General features: G+C 42.0%; 2 protein-coding genes across 8 annotated transcripts in view; both read left to right on the forward strand.

The window, feature by feature from the left end:
- The window catches only part of GPRASP1 (G protein-coupled receptor associated sorting protein 1), a 37,358-nt gene extending 27,055 nt beyond the window's left edge, over positions 1-10,303 (forward strand). The window contains exons 2-6 of one of the 4 annotated variants that reach the window (XM_025855347.2): positions 4,236-4,300; positions 4,823-4,898; positions 5,038-5,142; positions 5,236-5,318; positions 5,627-10,303. In XM_025855347.2, the coding sequence (XP_025711132.1) occupies positions 5,947-10,128 (4,182 nt within the window). In that variant the 5' untranslated portion in view covers positions 4,236-4,300; positions 4,823-4,898; positions 5,038-5,142; positions 5,236-5,318; positions 5,627-5,946 and the 3' untranslated portion in view covers positions 10,129-10,303. Of the gene's footprint in view, positions 1-3,521; positions 3,660-4,210; positions 4,301-4,822; positions 4,899-5,037; positions 5,143-5,235; positions 5,319-5,626 lie in introns of those variants that run through there. The other 3 variants (XM_073890367.1, XM_025855346.2, XM_073890368.1) reach the window with 3 other exon arrangements.
- GPRASP3 (G protein-coupled receptor associated sorting protein family member 3) overlaps positions 3,520-22,799 on the forward strand; it is an 84,174-nt gene continuing 64,894 nt past the window's right edge. For all 4 annotated transcript variants that reach the window (XM_073890370.1, XM_025855357.2, XM_073890372.1 and 1 more), the window contains exon 1: positions 3,520-3,659. The gene's annotated coding sequence lies outside the window, so the exon portion shown is untranslated. The remainder of the gene's footprint in view (positions 3,660-22,799) is intronic.

Raw genomic sequence — 22,799 nt, forward strand, 5'->3', positions numbered from 1 at the left:
TGTTGCTCTCTGTGTCTATTTGTGTGCCAGTACCATACTGTTTTGACTACTATAGCTTTGTAATATAACTTGAAGTCCAGAATTATGAGGCCTCCAGCTTTGCTTTTCCTTTTCAAGGTTGCTTTGGATATTTGGGGTCTTTCATGGCTACATACAAATTTTAGAATTGTTTGTTCTAGTTCTGTGAAGATTACTGTTGTATTTTGGTAAAGATTGCATTAAATGTGTAGATTGTTTTGGGTAGTATAGACATTTTAACAATATTTGTTCTTCCAATCCATGAGCATGGAATTTCTTTCCATTTCCTCATGTTGTCTTCAACTTCTTTCATCAGTGTTTTATAGTTTTCAGAGTACAGGTCTTTCACATCTTTGGTTAGGTTTATTCCTGGGTATCTTATTATTTTGGTGCAATTGTAAATGGGATTGTTTTTGCAATTTCTCTTTCTGCTGCTTCATTATTGCTGTATAGTAATGCAAGATTTCCATACATTGATTTTGTATCCTTTGACTTTACTGAATTTCTTTATCAGTTCTAACCATTCTTACTGGACTCTTTAGAGTTTTCTATATATAGTATAATGGATGTCTTTTGAAGTGGATGTCTTGGCAATCAAAAGTTCAATGGCAAGTACTTACACTACAGAAATTTAGATTTCAGAGGCTAGTCCATGTTATACAGGTGCTAGTGGTGACACTGGGGAGTGAAACTATGGCTGTTGTAATCAGACCAGAATCCATTTGAGAAGGAAGTAAATAGACTATTACTTAGCAGCCACAAAGACATAGGTCAGCATCCTGTTTCAATCCTTTATATGCTCTCTGATATTAAAGATGACATTTAAGTAATCTGATATATACACATAAAATGCTAACATGCAGAGCTTAAAAGAGGACTTTTCTCAGTTTAATAACTATTTAACAGCCATACGGCCTGTTCAGTAAATGAAATGAGAACAAATTGTCCAACAAAATTTCAAAGTTTCATAGTGTACTCTCTCAGCTTGTGGTAGGTTCACTCCCCTGTCAATAAATATCTTGAATTCAATACTGGATCATCTTGAGAATTACCAGACAACATTATGCTGGTATGACCATAAAATTCTAGGATAAGAATTTAAATAAGAAAGAAACTACAAGTAAATGTAGCTTCCACAAGAACAGAGATTTCTTTCATTTGTGTTTCTACCATATCTCCAGTGCCTAGGATAAAGAAGGTATTCATGTGTATTTCTTGAATGAATGAAAGGCACCAGAGACTTTAAGAAAGTGAAAGAACAGTTCAGGGAGGCAAGGAGATTCACACACACCCACAGATCCCAGCAGAGCTCAGACTCCCTTCTTCAAGCCTGGCATTCACCCAAGATAGTATGCTGTGGAATAAAGAAAAAAATGATCCACAGTTCAGCTAAAGTCATTTAAACAGCACAGTAAAAGCAGCCCTCCTCTGATAATTGACATCCATTGTCAGTCCAGATACTGTATAGAATCATCTCCAGATGGTTTTTTATCACCTAAATATTGCATAGTTACAACAAATGTTTAAAAACAAATAAAAGCTGAAATGAAAATATATGAAAATTCATGGTAAAATTATAGTTCCCTTTTCATCCTCAAAAGCGTCAGTGATTTTCAGCAAGTGGGGACTTTGTCCAAGATGAACCTCAGAGGCCATTGCAAAAGTCTCTTTTCTTTAGAAAACAAAGACAGGGGATTGCTGGAGAAGGTGGTTATAGGGGTAAGAGATGAGCCCCCGGAATTGATCTTCCCAGGGGCTGAAGGCCAAGTAAAGTAAGTCAAGGGGGATGGACTTTCAAGTCAAGATGGTGAGTAAATTTAGTTCCTACTGCTGCTGTAACACATTACCACATTCTTGGCGACTCAAAATAACACAAATGTATTAGCTTACAGCCTTGATGTTGGGAATACAAAAAGGACCTCCCTGGTCTGAAATGAAGGTGATGGTCAGGCTTCATTTCTCTGAGGGATCCTAGGGAGAATCTGCTTTTCTTGCCTCTTCCAGCTTCTGGAAGCTGCCTGCATTCCTTGGGCCCTGGCTTTGTTTCATCTTCAAAGCCAGCAATGGCCTATCCAGTCTTTCTCATGCTACTGTGATGTGACACTGACTCTTCTGCCTACTTCTTCCACATTTGAAGTACTTTTGTAATTACATTGGCCAGGAAGAGACCCAGCATATTTTTATTTTAAATTCAGCTGATGAGCAATCTCACTTCGATCAGCCATCTTTACTTCTCCTTTGCCCTGTAACATCACATATTTACAGGTTCTGGAGAATAGGATGTGGACATCATTGAGGGACCTTTATTCAGCCTATCACAGTGAAAGTGCCATTTAATTGGGTTTAAAATGGGCACCAGCAGGTTGGTGCTCAACCACGTGCTTAAACACGTTGCTCTGTTTGCCCCGTGGAGCACAGAAAGGAAGGGCTCGAGACTAGAGGAAGGATGTAGGGGTAAAGGAATCAGAGGATTCAAAAACCACCAGGTGCTGACTTGGGAAGTAGGTACATGATGGGGCCTTCCTCCAAAGAATGGCTGGGGAAACTAGACAGGTGTGTATGGCAAGTGGCTGAGATCCAAGCTGGTTCTACTCCCTGCCACGTTTCCACACGGCCGAAGATCATGAGAGCTTGGATGTGACTGCATGCAGAGAAGACTTGATAGGGCAGTTGAAGAAGAGCCAGGACAAGCCCGACCCCTGGCCATGGGGGCAACAGACAGGAAATATCCTAGGACCCAGTGCGGGTCGTGCCTGGCGAAAAAAGGCCCTCTTTGGGCAACTGTGGGGACTGCGAAATGGCAAAAGCATGTTGCCAGTTTGAGTGGGGGGAAAACAGCAGTGTGGCAGAAAGAAGGGAGGCAGAGCAGTGGTTGGTTTTCTCGGGGTAGAGGTGTAGATCTGCCTTCCTTTAGAAAAGGCGCAGTGGTGAGGCCTCGTGGGGGCCCCCCTCCCATCTTCCTCCCTTCAGTGGCCTCGCGAAGCAGTGAAGGAAGAACGTGGGACGGCCACCCACCCCAGAACCTCCGGGGCAGTCTGGCCCTAGGTCGCCTTTCGCCTCGCAGCCTGCTGTCCTGACAGGCCCTGGCCCACCGGCCTCCAGTTAGGATGGTGGACAGAATGGGGGAGAGGGAAGTGGACAGACACTGAGCAGTCTGGGGGCTCTCACACACCGAGGGGCGGCTGATATCCATCCGCTGCTGCCGGCAGCGCACCTTCCCCGCCCCGCCGCCCCCGACCCCTGGATCCTAGCCCCCACCGCCAACCCTCCCCGGGTCCCATAGATTGCAGGGCCAGCAATGAGGGGGTGGTCGCCGCGGAGGTCTGCAGAGGCGCGCTGCTGTGAGCCCGCCCCTTAGGCTGGGGCTCCTCCCGGCCCCGCCCCCTTTGGGTCGGAACTAGGGTGGGCCGGGGAGGGGGCGTCGAGCCCATTCGTGTCGTATCCCTCCGCCCCCCTTCCCGACACCCTCGCCGCGAGCGTTTCGTGCCGCATCCTGCGCAGCCCCTGCCCAGTTTGGTGCAGCGGCGCGGGGGGCGGGACGCCTCTTTGCGATTCTGGCCGCACGCAAGGCGGTGGGAATCCGAGTGAGGAGCTCCGAGAGGAGGGGGGAGGCCAACGACCTGCACCTTGAGCCTGTGAAGGCAAGTGGGGGTGTCGTGGGGGGAGGCGGGGGGACCCCCCACTGTCTCCCGGCTTCCAGCCTTCCCGGACCCCAGACCCTGGCAGCCTGGCCAGGAGGAGGCGATCTCCCTGAGAGAGGTGCGCAGCGCCGCGGGACCCCTGGCGAGGAGAGGCGGCGACTGGCGCGGGCCGGGCCCCCGGGCACCGGGGCTGGCCGGAGAGGCTCCCTCGGATCCTCTGGAGGCGAACTGCTCCCGCCACTCCGCGGCCAGCTTTCCAGGCGCCCGCGACCCGCCGTCGACGGTGCCTGTGCCGGGAGAGAGCTGTGGGGGGAGGCTGCTGCGGAAGAAATGGCGGAGCCGGAGCTGGGGTGGGGGGCGCCCAGGGAGGCCGCCGGGGCGGGGGGGCGGGATGGCGTCCGAGCTCTGTGCCCATCTGGCGGGAGCGGGTGGCCGGTGGCGTCGGCTACTCCGGGCCCTGATTCTGGAAAGGGGCCTGTTGGGTCCCGCGCCCTGGGCGCTGTCCTTTCCCACAGGTATCTGGTTGAAGCCAAAGTCTTCTCTCTGCGCAGTAGGTCTGGCGGTTTCCTCCCGCAGGGTGCATCTGTAGAGGAGAGGCTTGAGAAAAAGGAGGAGGAGGACAATGGCCTGGATTTCTGGAGGTGTGTGGGGCTAGGGGGGATGGGCAGCAGCCATTGAGTGGAAAGCTGAATTGGGGTGGGGTGACCGGGACCAGGACAGGTCAGGCGTCCAGGAATACCTTCTAAAATTCCCCTTTGTATTAGCTTTTGAAGCACTTCCCTTGCCTTCCTCACCACTGAAAATTCGTGGTAGGAAAAGATGGGCTAGGAGGTGAGGGTGAGACACAAGTCATAATTACAAGGGCCACTGCACATGCTGTTTTCTGGAATGTGCTGTGTATTTTCCCCCATTTCTGTAGTACAGCACAAAGGAGTGTGAACACCTAGTGGTGAATCCTCTTAATTGGAGAAGGGAATAATGGGAAGAGTTGTTATCCAGAACCGTGAAACAGAGGGCCTAAATTGAATGAGAATATTCTATCAACAGGACCCTAAATGTTAGAAGATAATATGGATACTCTTCTCTTTGGTGTTGGTCAGTCCACCAAGCACTCAGTTGCTACCATTATTTCCTGAATGTTTTGCCTTTGTGTCTGTCCATAGACCTGGTTTAAGGCTGCTCACTTCTGTAAAGGAGAGAGGAGGAGACTGGTTCAAATCTCTGGAGGTTGGTGTGAAGGTGGGTAAATCAGGGGAGTACTATAGAGTAAGGTCATGGCAAGTGTCTTTGATGCTCGTGGGTCTGGGACCTCCTCCACCTCTCCTGCTTGCTGCCAGATTTGCACACTGCCACAGCATCCCTTGTCCATTTCCTGCAGGAGATACTAAGAATATTGGGGTAGGTGTGGATTGGCTCTGAAGGGAAGGAGAAGACCTGAGAGCAGGGACAAGGAGACAGGAAACAGACAAATGGAATTCTTATGGTAAGAGAGATATTTGCATCAGAGGTCAGCGCGCCCTCTTAATCTATCTAGCAGTCAGGCTCCATTCTCTCCTTTATTTTTACTTATTCCTAGGACAGCCTCCAGGCTGCTTTAGGGTTTGACAACACTGGAATCAAGGAAAGGAGGGGAAAATCGCACCACATCTGTATAGATTGGTATGAGAGTGGGTACAACTTTGGATGGGGAAGTGGAAATCAACACTGGCCCAAGAGTGATTATGGTACTCTGGGGCTCCTAAACCTCTCCCATTGCCAACACTTACCAGTTTCATACCTGTTTTGTATCAGACAAAGTAACGTGGCAAATTCTGGGGTAAAACATGGGTGAAATGAGGGTGACAGAAGACTTTCTAACTAGTCCAACTGTCCCAGTAAACATTCAAAATCCAGTCTCTGTGTGAATCTCTGCCTGGAGCAACACAATTAGAAGAGATTCAAAGCCCCATGTCATTCTCTTTCCTTAGATCCACCTCCATTGGCAGCTCTGGTGGTGTTGGAATTGCTGCTGACCACCACCCTCAACAGGTCTGCACCCACCCAGGAACATCCATCGTCCCCCAGCTTGGTTGGGCCTCTTCTGCACTTTGTGATACTGACCGAGGCTAGGCTTCGGAAGGAGCTTGATTGACTGATGGACTAGTGATTGACTCTTAACATTTGTTTCCAGCTCTACCACCTGAATCACTGAAAGATCAAAGTGTGAAGATACAAAATTGAGAGATCTGTGGTAGAGGCTGAGACTGGGGTGGGGTTACTTAACTGGGCTTCCTCTGTAACTTGTACCATGACTGGGGCTGAGATTGAACCTGCTGCCCAGGCAAAGCCTGAGAAGAAGGCTGGAGAAGAGGTTGGGGGTGGGGCTGAAAAAGAGAATGAAATCCTGTTGGTGGTCAGACCCAAGGTTAGGACCCAGGCACAGGTAATGCCTGGGGCAAGGCCTAAATCTGATGCCATGGTAGTAGGTGGTACAAGGCCCAAAGCTGAACCCATGGCAGTAGGTGTGGTGCATCCTAAGAATGAGGCCAAAGCAATCCCTGGGTCAAGGCCCACAGATAAAGCCCATTCATGGGCCCAGACTGAGTTTGATGGTAAAACAATGTTGAAGACAGAGGGAGTGTCCCAGACCAATACCATAGCCTGGCCACTGGTTAGTACTGAGTCTGGGTCAGCTGCTAAATCTAAGATCTTATCTATGGATAGGGAACTGATCAGTCAGGACACTGAGGCCTTTTCTGGCACCAGGGTCAAATTCCAATCAGGAAAACAGCCTTTGTTTGGGTCAGAGGAGAAGACCAATGTGGGGTCCTGGTGGTGCCCCAGGCCTACGTCCAAACAAGAGATCCCTCAGAAGTGTGATTTCAGATGGGTGGACAGATCCTCTCTGAGTTCCTGGTTCTGGAGTGGAGAAGAGGTCAGTACAAAGTTTCATCCTAGAGGCAGGGTAAAGGCCAGTGCCAGATCCAGGCACATAGCCAGAGAAGAGGCCATGTCTAGGCCCAACATCAATCGGGAGTTTTACATTTTGTCTAGTTCTGGCTCTGAGGATGAATCTATTAAGACATCCTGGCTCTGGGCCAGAGAAAAGACTAATATCTGGTCCAGGCCCAAGGAAGAGACCAATAACAGGTCCAGGTTTAGGTCCAAGAAAGAAGTTTCTGAGTCCAGTTCTGGATCTGAATGTGAAGGCAATGTGAAGTCCTGGTTCTGGGCTAGAGAGGAGGCCAAATCCAGGTCCAAACCCAGAGCCAGGAAGGGGGCCAATGTCAGTGCCAGGCACAGGGCCAAGCAAGAAGCTTCCATTGATTTTGTGTCTGGATCTATAGATGTAGTCAAAAAAGAGTCCTGGTTCTGGCCTGGAGAAAAGGCTAATAACTTGCCAAGGCCCAAGTCCAAGAAAGAGGCCAGGACCAGAATAATGGCAAAGGAAAAAGTGAAAACTAAGGCCAGAGTCAGGGCCAAGCAAGGAGCCAAGTCCGAGGAGGAGTTTCTCATTGGGAACTGGTTCTGGGCTACAGAAGAGTCCAGTGTAGTTGGTGGGGCCAGTGTCAAGTACAGTTCTCAAGTGGAGGATGAGTCCATTGTTGGCAGTTGGTTCTGGACTGAAGAAGAAGCCAGTATGAGGACTGATGCCAGCAGTAAATCCAGACCAAGGACTGAGGAAGAGTCTATTGGTAATTCCGTGCTTGGGTCTGGGGAAAAGACCAGTATGGAAACTGGGGCTGAAGCTACCTCTAAATCTATGGTAGCATATGATAAAGAAAAGGTCATTGCTGGTTCCTGCTTCTGGGCTAGTGAAGAAACCAGCCTAGAGGCTGAGGAAGAGACCATTTTTGGGCCCTGGTTTTGGGTCTGTGATGAGGCCAGTGCAGAAGCTGATGTTAGAGCCAGCTGTGCATCGAGGCCAAGGTCTGAGGAAGAAGAGGTCATTGGTCCCTGGTTCTGGGATAGAAAAGAGGTCAATACAGAGGATGAGTTTGGAGAAGACACCAGTCCAGAAGATGAAGAAGAGACAATATTCGGGTCCTGGTTTTGGGCTGGAAACCAGGCCCAGAATGATTCTGGGGTTAAAGTCAGCTGTGACACCATGCCAGGAGCTGAGGAGGAGCCCATTTTTGGGTCATGGTTCTGGGATGGAGTAGAAGCTTGTGTGGGGACTGAGGTCAGCAACAAGTCTAGCCTGAAGGACAAGGAAGAGGTTATTCTATCATCTTGGTTTGGGACCACAGAAGAAGTCAGTATGAAGTATGGAGCTGGTGCCAGATGCAAATTTATGACAGGGGATGATGAGATCAATAATGATTCTTGCTTCTGGGATGAAGACAATCCCTGCATGTATACTGCCAATGGAGGCAGCTGGAAGTCTAGGCCAGAGGAGGAACAGGACACTGTTGAGTCGTCATTCTGGTCCAGAAAGTATGCAAGCCCAGAGACCATTATAGGGCCCTGGTTATGGGCTACAGAAGAGGTCAGTATAGATGATGGGACTGGAGAAGAGGCCAAGCCGCTGGTGGAGGAGGAGACCATGATCACATCCTGGTTCTGGAAAGATGAAACCATTAGGGAGGCTACAGACAGAGAGGAATCCAGGCCAGATGCTGAGGAAGAGGACATTCTTGGTTCTTGGTTCTGGACTGGAGAAGAGGACAGGCTCAAGACAGCAGCTGAGGCTAGAGAAGAGGACAGGCTGGCAGCCGAGGAGGAAGCTATTGTTGGGGCTTGGTTCTGGGCCAGGGAAGAGATCATTAGGAAGGAGGCTGGCTTTTACAACAAATCCAGTCCAGAGGCTGAAGAGGAGGAAGCCACTGTTGGGTCTTGGTTCTGGGCAGAAGAAGAGGCCAGCTTGGAGGCAGGAGCCAGTTTCGAGTCCATGCCAGTGACTGAGGAAGAGGAAATCATTGTTGGGTCCTGGTTTTGGGCTGAAGAAGAATACAGCATAGAGACTGGGCCTCAGGCAGTAGAAGAGAGCAGATCAAGCACAGAAGAAGAAATCATTTTTGGATCCTGGTTCTGTGCTGCAAAAGAAGTCAGTGTAGAAGCAGAGAAAAGCTGTGCATCCAAGCCAGAGGATGATGAAGAGATCATTGTTGAGCCCTGGTTCTGGTCTGGGGAGAAGGACATGAATGAGACTGGAACTGTTGTTACCTGTGAGTCCAGGCCAGAAAGTGAGGAAGGGACAGTTGTTGGGCCCTGGTTTGGTGCTAAAGATGAGGCCAATAACGGGACTGGGTATGGGACCAACTGTGAGACCAGGACAGTAGCTGAGGAGGATGAGGCCATAGTGGGGTCCTGGTTCTGGGCAGGAGATGAGGCCCATTTTGAATCCAGTCCTAGACCTGTGTTCAGGGCCATTCGCGGGTCTGAGTGCTCATTTGAGCAGGAGCCTGATGCCTCACGCAGGCCCCAGAGCTGGGAAGAGGTCACTATTCAATTCAAGCCTGGTCCATGGGGTAGGGTTGGCTTCCCATCTCCAATCCCCTTTAGATTTCCAAAAGAGGCAGCATCTCTGTTCTCTGAAATGTTTGGAGGAAAGCCCAAGCACATGGACCTTAACTCAGAAGGGGAAGAGCAGGAATCTTTGTTTCAGCCTGATCAGCCTGAACCTGAGTTCCCATTTCAGTATGATCCATCCTACAGGTCAGTCAGGGAAATTCGGGAGCATCTTAGAACCCGAGAGAGTGCAGAGCCTGAGAGTTGGTCCTGCAGCTGCATACAATGTGAGCTTAAAATTGGTTCTGAAGAGTTTGAAGAACTCCTTTTATTAATGGACAAAATCCGAGATCCTTTTATTCATGAAATATCTAAAATTGCAATGGGTATGAGAAGTGCTTCTCAATTTACCCGAGATTTCATTCGGGATTCAGGTGTTGTCTCACTTATTGAAACCTTGCTCAATTATCCTTCCTCCCGGGTTAGGACAAGTTTTTTGGAAAATATGATTCTCCTGGCTCCACCTTATCCAAATCTAAACATGATTCAGACATATGTATGTCAAGTGTGTGAAGAAACCCTTGCTTACAGCTTAGATTCCCCTGAACAGCTATCTGGAATAAGGATGGTTAGACATCTCACTACAACTACTGACTACCACACACTGGTTGCCAAGTATATGTCTGGATTTCTCTCCTTGTTAGCCATGGGCAATACCAAAACAAGGTTTCATGTTCTGAAAATGCTAATGAATTTGTCTGAAAATCCTGTCATGACAAAAGAACTACTCAGTGCTGAAGCAGTGTCAGAATTTATGAGCCTTTTTAGCAGGAAAGAGACAAATGACAATATTCAAGTTGTTCTAGCAATTTTTGAGAATATTGGTAACAATATAAAAAAGGAGTCAGTGTTGTTCACTGATGATGATTTCAGTCTTGAGTCACTTATTTCTGCATTCCATGAAGTTGAGGAATTTGCTAAGGAACTGCAAGGCAAAACAGATGGTCAAAAGGACCCTGAGGCAGACCGAGAAAATTAGTATGATTAATAACTTGCCTTTGTCCTTATGTTCCTAAGTTAACAATTCCTTGAATAATGTTTTGAATTACATAGTTGATTCTGTGTTGTAATGTGTATCTTTATTGCCAACACTGACTTTGCCCAACTGTGTATGAGCTGATTCTTCTGATGCCAAATGAATATTAGAACTGAAAGCACATTTGTTGATATTTGTGTTTTTGTCCAGATTGTGACACTTAGTATTTAAGTTAAAGTGAACTGAACCATCAAAAGTAAGCCAGCTACCCTTCTGATTGTTGTTCTAGTGTACTGAGGTCTATTTGAGTCTTGTTTGTGTTTTCAATAAAGTTGTGTTAAAGTTGTCAGAAGTCACCCTTCTCCTTGAACTTAAAATATAGATGCAAAGATAACACAGGAACGCATGCAGGTAATTAATGCATAAATAATATGCTCCTTGAAAAAGCTTGTTCTAATAACTTTAAATGCAAGGGTTACCATGGGCTGCTACTCAGGGCATGCCTCAGAGAAAAAGGACCCAATTAAGTGGGGCTCTGGAATATTTGAAAAAGTTTGGGTGGTGTGAAGAAAAGCATGGAGTTGGAAAAGGTGTTTTCCATGGGAGTGAGTTATCCAGTCAGCCTGGAGTGGTTAAGGGATATAGAGGATGAGGTAAGTTTTGAAGAGCTGAGAAGTTGCATTTTGCAGCTCAAAGTATAGGTGTTTCTTTGATACTGCCTAAATGTTAAAAGATTAAGACGGGAAAGTAGACAAAATTAACTGAGGAAAACTATTTCTTCAGGGTGGTGGCTCTGGTGGTTTATTTGGTGAAATAGAAAAGACTGGTATCATACATGGAAAGTATAACTCCATTATAAAAATAAATGTGTGTGAGTGGACCAAATTTATGCAAGCTTATATTTGATTATGGAAAGATCTGTAATGATATAAAACATACCAAGGGAATAGATAATTGTAAGAGACTACAATTTAAAAAAAAACTAGCTTGCCAAATAAAAATACATAAGTTAAAGGGAATAAATTTTAAAATTTCCAAAAAGTTCCTGAATCATACTACAGATTTTTCACATTCAAAAAGGTAATATATATTCAGACAGGAGTGAAAGTCAGGCATACAGTTGTTTTGAGTGGGGGGTAGGGGATGAAGGGGAGTGCAGGTTAAGGAAATATACAAAATTTTATTATTTTCAGGAAAATAAACAGACATGGTGACGCTGTTATTTATTTATTTTTTGCTTGTCTGAGAATGCGGTGTTTTGTTCTTTTCCTACCCAATTCTGGTATTCAAGGTTTATGGAAGTAGGGCAAAGTGGCAGTTTTGCCTGCCTTCACAAACCACAAGCATTAACAGGGATCGTCCTGGTAGTGGACACTGGAGTTTGAATGCTTGTTTTGCTCATCAATATTTTTCAAGGTAGACTGTGTGTGTGTGTGTGTGTGTGTGTGTGTGTGTGTGTGTGTGTGTGTGTGTGTGTGTGTTTTAATATGTCGCCCGAGTATCATACAGAATAATAAAAATCAGTTCGTCTCCAAACTCCTCATCGAGTATTCCTCACCAGCCCCGTGTCCTAACAGAGCAAGGCCCAGGTCTAGCACGAGGGCTGGAAGCTCTGGCTCCATATCCAGCTTTCCTTCAGCTCTATCTTCACCAGGACAGGAGCTTCAGATTCTTCTAGCAAGCGTCTCAACCTCAGGGACAGAAGATTCTACCATCCCTGCGGCAGGGCTGCGGCAGGCAAGCTGACTGCGCGGTCACGTGAGGCTGGTGGTGGCTCACGTGACCACGCTCTCACTTGGGCAAACACAGAGGTGTGCAGCACGGAAAGGGGGCAGGAAGGACGCACACTTGACGAGTGACAGACTGCCGTGGGAGGAGTGGTAGGACGTTGTGGTGGGCGGGTGGGTGGGTGGGTGTCTCTCCATGCTGCACTAACCTGGAAACGAATTTCTTGGGCGATCAGGATTACAGCGTTTGTTGGTAGAGGGCACAGCCCCTCGGCCTGTTGCCAGAGTCTTAGCCGGGGTCAGTCTTTTGCCCAGGAGCTCAAGAGGCAGGAAGTCATCCTGCGGGAGGAAGACGTGAGAGAAGCAGCGGTTGCTGTTGGAGGAGGTGGGTGCGGGGCCGGGAAATGGCATCGGTGGGAGGTGGTGGCTGAGACTAGGTGCGGGTGCAGGGAGTGCCTCGGACTCTCCTGCTCTCTGCTCTCTCCTGCCTTCTGAACACCCCTCCCCCACTCCCAGCCTCCCCGCCCCGCTCTGAGTGGCTCTGTTTGTGGGTGTGGGAGGGGGACACACGGAGGGAGTTGGCTTCGGGGGCCCAGAGAGGGGAAACGGTGAAGTGACAATTTCTGCACACCAGTGGCGTTTTTTCTGAAAAGCCAGGGATGGGAACTGATAGGATCTGTGACCGACATTACCGCTCCCTTCCTCTCACCTAGTTGGCACTCACTCTTTGCTGTCTGTCATTCAAATTCAAGAGTAAGTCACTCTTGTTGCCCCCTCATCCCCCACCCCAACTCGCCCCTTGGGTGGGGGATGAGGGGGCAACAAGAGTGACTTACTCCAAGGCTCCAGCGGCCTGGAGATGCAAGAGACGAATTAATCTCAATCCCGCCAGCTCTAGGGAAGGTGAGAGGCAACACACTTAAGAGAAAGGAACCTAGATGCTTTGGGCCCTTCACATAGGATTTCTCATTGGTATAACAGCAAGCTTCTCAACTCCCAAGAGGATCCCTGGATCTCATCCCAGGCAGCATCATTCTGGGGGTCTGCCCTGGATATGAGGTTCTGAAAGAGCCTAGCCCCATTGTACCCCCCTGACAACTCCTTCCCTTATAAGGATACAAGGGTCACTGCTCTACCTGCTGTATCTGAGGTCCCTCCCTTTTCAGTCTTGAGCCTTAAAGGAAGGTCTTTCTAGGAACCATCTGCAGAAACCGGTTTATGGATGGTCTCACAGGTTCCCCTCTGTGGACCTTAGCTCTTTTCCTTGTTTTTGTTTTCTGTCCAAAGCTTTAGACTTGGTGATTTACAGTGATCCTTTGTGGTACTGCCTTATTTGTGTTAAGCCCCTTTGGTCAGAGCCCAGAACTGTGAAATAGCCACAGTATGCCAGAGGGTTTTTTAAGGAAAATATATTTAGGAAAAATAAATTTTACTAATACCATTAATCTATTTATTTGTATATTTTACAGACTTGAAGCCAGTCAGTACATAGAGATCTTTCTCATTTTTTTCCAGCTGAATAATACTCCCTTGTGTCACTACCATAATTTGTTCAATCACTCTATATGTGGACATTTATTTCCAATATTTTCCTGTTATTATTAATGCTGGACAGATAACCTCATGCAAATGTATTTTTGTATGGTTAGAGGTCTATCTTCAGGGTAGATTCCTACCTTGGGGAAGGTAGTGGGGGGTAGTGGGGATGGTGGATCCTAGAAGTGGGGATGGATGATATGCATGTGCAGTGTAGTTTTATTAGCTATTCTCAAATATCCCTCTAAAGGGGTATTACACATTTTCACACCCACCAGCAATGGATGAGAGTGCCTGTTTCGCTACAGCCTTGTCAATCAACTTCTTATTATCCTTTTGATACTTGTAGACTATCTAGTGATATCTCCTCTCTCATTCCTAATGTTAGCAATTGGGTCTTCCCTTTTGTTTTCTTTATCCTTCTGGCTAATAAATTACCAGAATCCCACCAAGGGCCAACTGTGCAAGCAGACCTTTCTAAGGCTAGCAAATTCAGGTCTGTTATATTAACTCTTCTACACATTGGTGAATGGTGTTAGAATAATTACCTAGGCATTTGGGAAAACAAAGTTAGACCCCAATACACATGAGCAAATTACAGGAAAATTAGGTATCTTAAATATTTTAAAAGGAATGAATGGATGAAGAGAAAGAAACAGTCATTTATCTAGAATGAATTGGGGCTTGTGTTTTGTAGAGGAAAATGGATCCTTTCCACATAATACCAGTACCATTCATTAAATAATCTGCCCCTACTCCAACAATTTCTAATGTCTCCTTTGTAGTGTATAGAATTGGTTTTATATATGTTTCTGAGGTAAATACTGTCTGGTGTTAGAAATATACAGGATTGCTTATTGCAGTTTATAATAAGCATTGTGGGTTATCTAAAATGTCATATCCACAATTCACATATGTGATCAGACTCTCCAGTTAATTTTATCATTTTATCTTATCTTTTTTATCATTATGTTAATCACCATACATTACATCATTAATTTTTGATGTAGTGTTCCATGATTCATTGTTTGCGTACAACACCCAGTGCTCCATGCAGTACGTGCCCTCTTTAATACCCATCACCAGGCTAACCCATCCCCCCACCCCCCTCCCCTCTAGAACCCTCAGTTTGTTTCTCAGAGTCCATAGTCTCTCATGGTTCGTCTCCCCCTCCGATTCCCCCCTTTCATTCTTCCCTTCCTGCTATCTTCTTCTTTTTTTTAACTCATTTTATCTTATCTTTAATATAATAGCATTATATTGATTGGGGCCGAGAGGTACTGAAATTCTCATATAAGTCCTTTGAAACTCTTAGAATTTCAAAATGGAAAGTGTATTGGCCAGGTCAAAGAATATGTCCCTGTGTTGCCAAAGCCAGCTCGTTGTCTTTTATGAAGACTTTCATGATGGTGCTCATTACCTAGATGACATTTTAAAGAATCCGCAATACCTGTACCTCAACCATACCAGCTCAGAAGCTGAATTTCCTCATACAAAAAAAAAAGTAGCATCCATTTATATAGGGTGAGCTCATAATTAACAAAATTACAAGGCTTATATAGAATCCAGAATGTCAGTTTACTAATTTGTACAGGGAAATAGCAACATCAAAGGAAATAAAATAATATTATCCATTGGATTCTCTTACTGTATGTGCACCTATAGGAAATTAAAATCAAAATCAGAAGGTCAATTAAATTGAATTTAAAAGTAAATACTTTTCATATACATTTAAATGTGTAAAAGTTTGTTGTAAGGTTGGAAGGTAAGATTACTTTTATTTTAAATTTTTCAAAATTTTTTCCACATTTATTGAGATATAATTGACAACATTGTGCAAGTTTAAGGTGTACAATGTGATTATATACATATATATTGTGAAGTGATTAGCACAAATAGATTAGTTAACATCCATCACCTCCCGTAGTTATCGTGCATGTGTGTGTGTTAAGAGCATTTAAGATCTACTCTTTTAGCAAATTTCAATTTATCATACGGTATTGTTCACTCCAGTCATCAGGCTGTACATTAGATACCCAGGACTAACTCATAACTGCAAGCTTTTACCCTTTGAACTCCATCTCCCCATTTCTCCCACCTACCTGGCAACCACCTGTCTATTTTCTGTTTCTATGAGTTTGACTTTTTTTAGATTCCATATATAAGTGAGAATATATGGTATTTGTCTTTCTCTGATTTATTTCACTTAGCATAATGCCCTCAAGGTCTGTCCATGTAGTCTCAAATGGCAGGATTTCTTTCTTTCTCATGGCTGAATAATATTCCATTTTATATGTATAACATTTTCTTTATTCATTTATCCATTGGTGCATAATTAGGTAGTCTCCAAGTCTTGGCTATTGTGTAGTTTCCATGTCTTGGCTATTGTGAACAACACTACAAAGGAACATGGGGGTGCAGGTATCTTTTTGAGATAGTGATTTCATTTCCTTAGAATATATACCCAGAAGTTGGATTGTTGGGTCGTATGGTAGTTCTATTTTTAATTTTTTGAAAAGCCTCCACACAGTTTTCCATAGTGACTGTTCCAATTTACATTCCCACCAACAGTGCAGAGGAGTTTCCTTTTCTTCACATTCTTGGCAACAGGTGTTATCTCTTGCTTTTTGATAATAGCCATTCTAACAGGTGTGAAGTGAGATCTCATTGTGGTTTTGATTTGTGTTTCCCTGATTAGTGATGTTGAGCATCTTTTCAAGGACCTGATAGCCATTTGTATATCTTCTGAGGAAAACAGTCTATTCAGGTCCTTTGCCCATTTTAAAATCAGATTGATGATGATGATGATTACTATTCAGTTTATGATTTCCTTATATATTTTTGATATTAAACTCTTTTCAGATATATGGCTTGCAAATATTTTCTCCCATTCTGTAGGTTGCCTTTTCATTTTGTTGATCATTTATTTTGCTGTGCAGAAGCTTTTTAGTTTGATGTAGTCCTACTTGTTTATTTTTGTTTTTGTTCCTTGTGACTTCAGCATCATATAAAAAAAAAAAAAAGTTGCGAAGACCAATGTCAAGGAGTTCTTTCCCCTCTGTTTTCTTCTAGGTGGAAGTATTAGGTATGACATTTAAGTCTTTAATCCATTTTGAGTCAATTTTTATGAATGATGTAAGATAGGGGTCAACCTTCATTCATTTGCATGGGAATATCCAGTTTTCCCAGCACAGTTAATTGAAGAGAATGTCGTTTCACCATTGAGTATTCTTGGCACTCTTGTCAAATATTAGTTTACCATGTATTTGTGAGATTATTTCTGGGCTCTCAGTTCTGTTCCATTTTTCTATCTGTATGATTTTATGCTAGTACCTTAGTGTTTTGATTATATAATCTTTGTAATAAAGTTTGAAATCAAGAAGTGTGATGTCTCCAGTTTTGTTCTTCTTTCTCAAGATTGCTTGGGCTATGTGAAGTCGTCTGTGGTTTCACACAAATTTTAGGATTTTTTTTTCTATATCTGTTAAAATTCCAGTGGAACTTTGATAGGGATTATTTTTAATCTATAGATCACTTTGGGTAGTATTAACATTTTAATAATACTAATTATTCTGATCAATGAAGATAACATTTTTCTGTTTGTTTCTTCATTAATTTCTCTTATCAATATCTTCTAGTCTTCAGTGTACAGATCTTTCACCTCCTGAAATTTATCCCTAAGTATTTTATTGTTATTGATGCTATTGTAATTTTAGATTGTTTTCTTTATTTCTTTTTCAGATAGTTTGTTGTTGTATATAGAAGCACAACTGATTTTTCAGTGTTGATTGTATATTCTAAAACTACTGAATTTTTCCAACAGCTTTTGGTTGAGTCTTTAGGATATTTTTATTTTTATTTTTATTTTTTCTAAGTAGTCTCCATGCTGGGGCCCAAACTCACAACCCTAAGATCAAGACCTGAGCTGAGATCAAGAGTTGGATGCTTAACCGAGAGAGCCACCCAGGCACCCCAGGATTTCTTAAATATAAGGTTATTTTATGTGCAAACACAGATAATTGTACTTATTCCTTTTCAATTTAGATGCCTTTTCTTTTTTTTAAATTGACACACAGTGTTACTTACATTAGTTTCAGGTGTACAACATAATGATTCAACACCTCTATATGTTATGCTATGCTCACAAGTACAGCTACCATTTATCACCATACAAAGCTATTACAATACGATTGACCATATTTCCTATCCTGTACATTTTATCCTTGTGACTTATTCAGTCCACAACTGGAAGCCTGTACCTCAAACTCCCGTTTACCCATTTCCCCCTTCCCCTCTGGCAACCATCAATTTGTACTTATGGGTCTGTTTCTGCTTTTTGTTTGTTTATTCATTCATTTTTAGATTCCATATATAAGCAAAGTCATATGCTATTTGTCTTTGTCTGACTTACTATACTTAGCATAATACCAGGTAGGTCCATCCGTGTTGTTGCAAATGTCAAGATCTCATTTTTTATGGCTGAGTAGTATTCCATTTGTGTGTGTGTGTGTGTGTGTGTGTGTGTGTGTGTGTGTGTGTGTGTTTATCCATTTATCTACTGATGGATGCTTGGGTTGCTTCCATATCTTGGCTATTGTAAATAATGCTTCAATAAACATAGGGGTGCATATATCTTTTCAAGTTAGTGTTTTTGTTTTCTTTGGGGAAATGCCCAGTAGTGGAATTACTGGATCATATGGTAGTTCTATTTTTAATTTCATGAGGAACCTCCATAACTGTTTTCAACAGTGGCTGCACCAATTTACATCCCACCAACAGTGAACAAGGGTTCCTTTTTCTCCACATCTTCACCAGCATTTGTTATTTCTTATCTATTTGATTCTACTCATTTTGACAGGTGTAAGGTGATATCTCATTGTGGTTTTGATTTGCTTTTCTCTCATGATTAGTGATGGTAAACATCTTTTCATATGTCTGTTTGCCATATGCATGTCTTCTTTGGAAAATGTGTATTCAGGTCCTCTGCTCATTTTTTTAATTGGATTATTTGGTGTTTTGGTGTTGAATTGTAGAAGTTCTTTATATATTTTGGATATTAACCCCTTATTGGATATAACATTTGTAAATATCTTCTCCCATTCAGTAAGTTGTGCTTTTGTTTTATTGATGGTTTCCTTCACCGTGCAAAAGCTTTTTAGCTTGGTTATCCCAGTAGTTTATTTTTACTCTTTTTTCCCTTGCTTGAGGAGACAGATCTTGAAAAAATGCTGGTAAGGCTATTATCAAAGGAATTACTGCCTGTTTTCTTTTAGGAGTTTTATGTTTTAAATCTCATATTAGGTCTTTAATCTATTTTGAGGTTATTTTTGTGAATGGTGTAAGAAAGTGGTCCAGTTTCATTTATTTGCTTGTAGCTTACCAGTTTTTCCAGAACCATTTATTACAGAAACTGTCTTTTCCCCATTGTATATTTTTGCCTCTTTTTGTTATAGATTATTTGACCATATAAGCATGAGTTTATTTCTGGGCTCTCTATTGTGTTCCATCGATTTATGTGTCTGTTTTTGTGCCAGTACCATACTATTTTGATTACTACAGCTTTGTAGTATATCTTGAAATCTGTGATTGTGATACCTCCAGTTTTGTTCATCTTTCTTAAGATTGCCTTGGGTATTTGGAGTCTTATATGGTTCCATACAAATTTTAGTGTTATTTGTTCTAGTTCTGTGAAAAATGCAGTTGGTATTTTGATAGGGATTGCACTGAATCTGCAGATTGCTTTGGTTAGTATAGACATTTTAACAATATTAATTATTCCAATCCATGAGCATGGAATAATTTTCCATTTGTTTGTGCCATCTTTAATTTCTTTCATCAGTATTTTACTGTTTTCAGAATACAGGTCTTTCACTTTCCTGGTTAAGTTTATTCCTAAGTATTTCATTTTATTATTTTTTTGGTGCAATTGTAAATGGAATTGTTTTCTTAATTTCTCTTTCTGCTGCTTTGTTATTAGTATATAGAAATGCAGCCATTATGTGTGTATTAACTTTGTAACCTATGACTTTACTGAATTCATTTATTACTTCTAATAGTTTTTTTGGTGGAGTCTTTAGAGCTTTCCATGTATAGTATCATGTCATCTGCAAATAGTGACAGTTTTATTTCCTCTTTACCAATTTAGACACCTGTTATTTCTTTTTCTTTTGTGCTTGCTGTGGCTAGTATTTTCAGTACTATGTTGAATTAAAGTGGTGAAGGTGCACATCCTTGTCTTGTTACCTGGTGTTAGAGGGAAAGCCCTTACTTAGTTTTTCACCATTGAGTATGATGTTAGCTGTGGGTCTGTCATATATGGTCTTTATTATCTTGAGATATGTCCCTTCTAAATCCAGTTTGTTGAGAGTTTTTATCAAGAATGGATGTTGAATTTTGTGAAATGCTTTTTCTGCATCTATTGGAATGATCATATGATTTTTATTCTTCTTTTTTAATATGGTGTATCACATTGATTTGCAAATATTGATCCAACCTTGCATCCCCAGAATAAATCCCACTTGGTTGTGGTGAGTGATGCTTTTATTTATTTATTTATTTATTTATTTATTTATTTATTTATTTATTTTGAGAGAGAGAGAGAGCGATAGAGAGAGCATGAATGGGATGGGGGAGTGGCAGAGGGAGAGAGAGAATCCCAAGCAGGCTTTACACCCAGCATGGAGCCTGATGCGGGGCTCAATCTCATGATCCTGAGATCATGAGCAGAGCCAATATCAAGAGTCAGATGCTTAACCGACTGAGTCACCCAGGTGCCCCAGTGGATGTTCCTTTTAATGTAATGGTAAATGTGGTTTCCTAATATTTTGTTGAGGATTTTTTATGGATACCTTTGTTGCCTATTTTCTCTGGTTGGGACTTGCAGTGCTTTGTTGAATAGGACTAGTGAAAGTGGGCACCCTTGTCTTACTCCTGATTCTAGAGGAAAAGTTTTCAGTTTTACACCATTTTGTATAATGTTAGCTATGTGCTACTTATATATGGTCTTTACTGTACCCAGTTCCTTGATAGTTTATCATGAAAAGCTGTTGAATTTTTTCAAATGTTGTTTTCTTCATCTACTGAAATTATATGATTTTTATCCTTCATTCTGTTAAGGTGCTGTATCTCATTGATTTGCATATGGCAAACCATCCTTTCACCTCAGGGTTAAATGCCACTTGATTGTGGTGTATGATTTTTTAGATGTGCTGTTGAATTCAATTTGCTAATATTTTGTTGAGACTATTTGCATGTATATTCATCAGGGATATTGGTCTGTAATTTTCTTGTAGTGTTCTTCTCTGGCTTTGGTATGAAGTTGATGCTAGCCTCATAAAATGAGCTTGGGAGTGTTCCCTTCCCCAAGTTTTTGAGGGGGACATTAATTCTTCCTTAAACGTTTTGTAAATTTACCTGTGAATTCATCTGGTACTGGGCTTCCCTTTGTTGAGAGGTGTTTGATTACTGATTCAGTCTCCTTACTCATTATTGATTTGTTCAGATGTTCTATTTCTTCATGATTCAGTCTTGGTAAGTTGTATGTTTGTAGGAATTATGCATATCTTCTAAGTCACCCAATTTTTTGGCTTATAATTATTTATAGTGATCTCTTATGGTCCTTTGTCTATCTGTGGTATCACTTGTAATGTCTCTTCTTTCACTTATACTTTTATTTATTGAGTCCACTCTCTTTTTTTTTTGGTTAGTCTAGCCAGAGGTTTGTCAGTTTTGTTCATCCTTCAAAAAAACCCAATTCTTAGTCTTATTGATATTTTCTATTGTTTTCCTTTTCTTCATTTCATATATTTCTGCTTAATTTTTTAATTATTTACTTCTTTCAGCTAATTTTGGGCTTAATTCGTTCTTCTTTTTCTAGTTCTGTGAGATCTGTTAGGTTGTTTATTTGATATCTTACTTTTTTCTTAAAATAGGCATTTATAGCTATAAACCCTACTCTTAGAAATACTTCTGTTGCATCCCATAAGTTTTGGTATATTCTGCTTCTATTTTCATTGATTCAAAGTTTTTTTAATTTCTTTTTTGATTTCTTTGATTCATTTGTTATTCAGGAGTGTGTTTAATGTCCATGTGTTTGTGCATTTTCCGATTACCCTTCTGCTGTTGATTTCTAGTTTCATGCCATTGTTGTAGAAAAAAGACTGTTGGTAAAATTTCAATCATTTTGGATTTGTTAAGACTTCTTTTGTAGTCTAACATATGATCTGTTCTGGAGAATGTTCCATGTCCACTTGTAAAGACTGTGTATTTTGCTGCTGTTGAATAGAATGTTCTTTATATGTCTGTTAGGCACATTTTGTCTTATAGTGCTGTCAAATCTGCTTTTTGCTTATTGATTTTCTGTTTAGATGATATATTCATAATTAAGAGTGCAGTATTAATGTCATCTACTATTAGTGTATTGCTTCTCCTTTGAGTTCTGTTAGCATTTGCTTTATGTATTTAGGTGCTCCAATGTTAGGTGCACAAATATTTACACACCTGTTACATCTTCTCTATTAATCGACCACTTCATATAATGATTATATTCGTCTCTTGTGACTACTTTTAACTTAAAGCTTATTTTGTCTTATACAGGCATCTCCTGCTGTCCAAAAGTTGATGTTATGCCACTTCACTTATATACAAAAGACCTACATTAGTAAAGTAACAGATTTTTTTCATAAAAGTGAAAGTCCCCTTCAGATTTCTTTCCATTAGTGAAAATAGATACTAATGTAGCTCTTTCATAAAAGCAAAATGGCTAGCACAAAAATAGACACATAGATCAATGGAACAGACTAGAAAACACAGAAATAAACCCACAATTATATACTCAGTTAATCTTTGACAAAGGAGGAAAGAATATGCAATGGGAAAAAAAGTCTCTTTAAACAAATTGTGTTGGGAAGAATGGACAGCAACAAAGACAAAAGAATGAAATTGGACCACTTTCTTACATCATACACAAATATAAACTCAATATAAACTCAAAATGGATAATAGACCTAAATGTGAGACAAGAAACCATTACAATCCTGGAAGAGAGCTCAGGCATGATTCCTCTGACATTAGCTATAGCAATATTTTTCTAGCTGTCTCCTGAGTCAAGGGAGATAAAAGTAAAAATAAATTATTGGGACTATATTGAAATAAGCTTCTCTACATGAAGGAAACAATCAACAAAACTAAAAGAGCAACCTACCGAATGGGAGAAGATATTGGCAAATAACATATCCAATAAAGGGTTAGTATCCAAAATATATAACTAATTTATACAACTTAACAACCAAAACCCAAATAATCCAATTTAAAAAGGGGCAGAAAACATGAACAGATATTTCTGCAAAGAAGACATCCAGATGGCCAACAGACACATGAAAAAAATGCTCAACATCACTCATTATCAGAGAA

Source organism: Callorhinus ursinus, unplaced genomic scaffold, assembly GCF_003265705.2.
Source record: "Callorhinus ursinus isolate GAN/ISIS: 27379988/994484 unplaced genomic scaffold, GSC_fseal_2.0 scaffold143, whole genome shotgun sequence".
Lineage (NCBI taxonomy): Eukaryota > Metazoa > Chordata > Mammalia > Carnivora > Otariidae > Callorhinus > Callorhinus ursinus.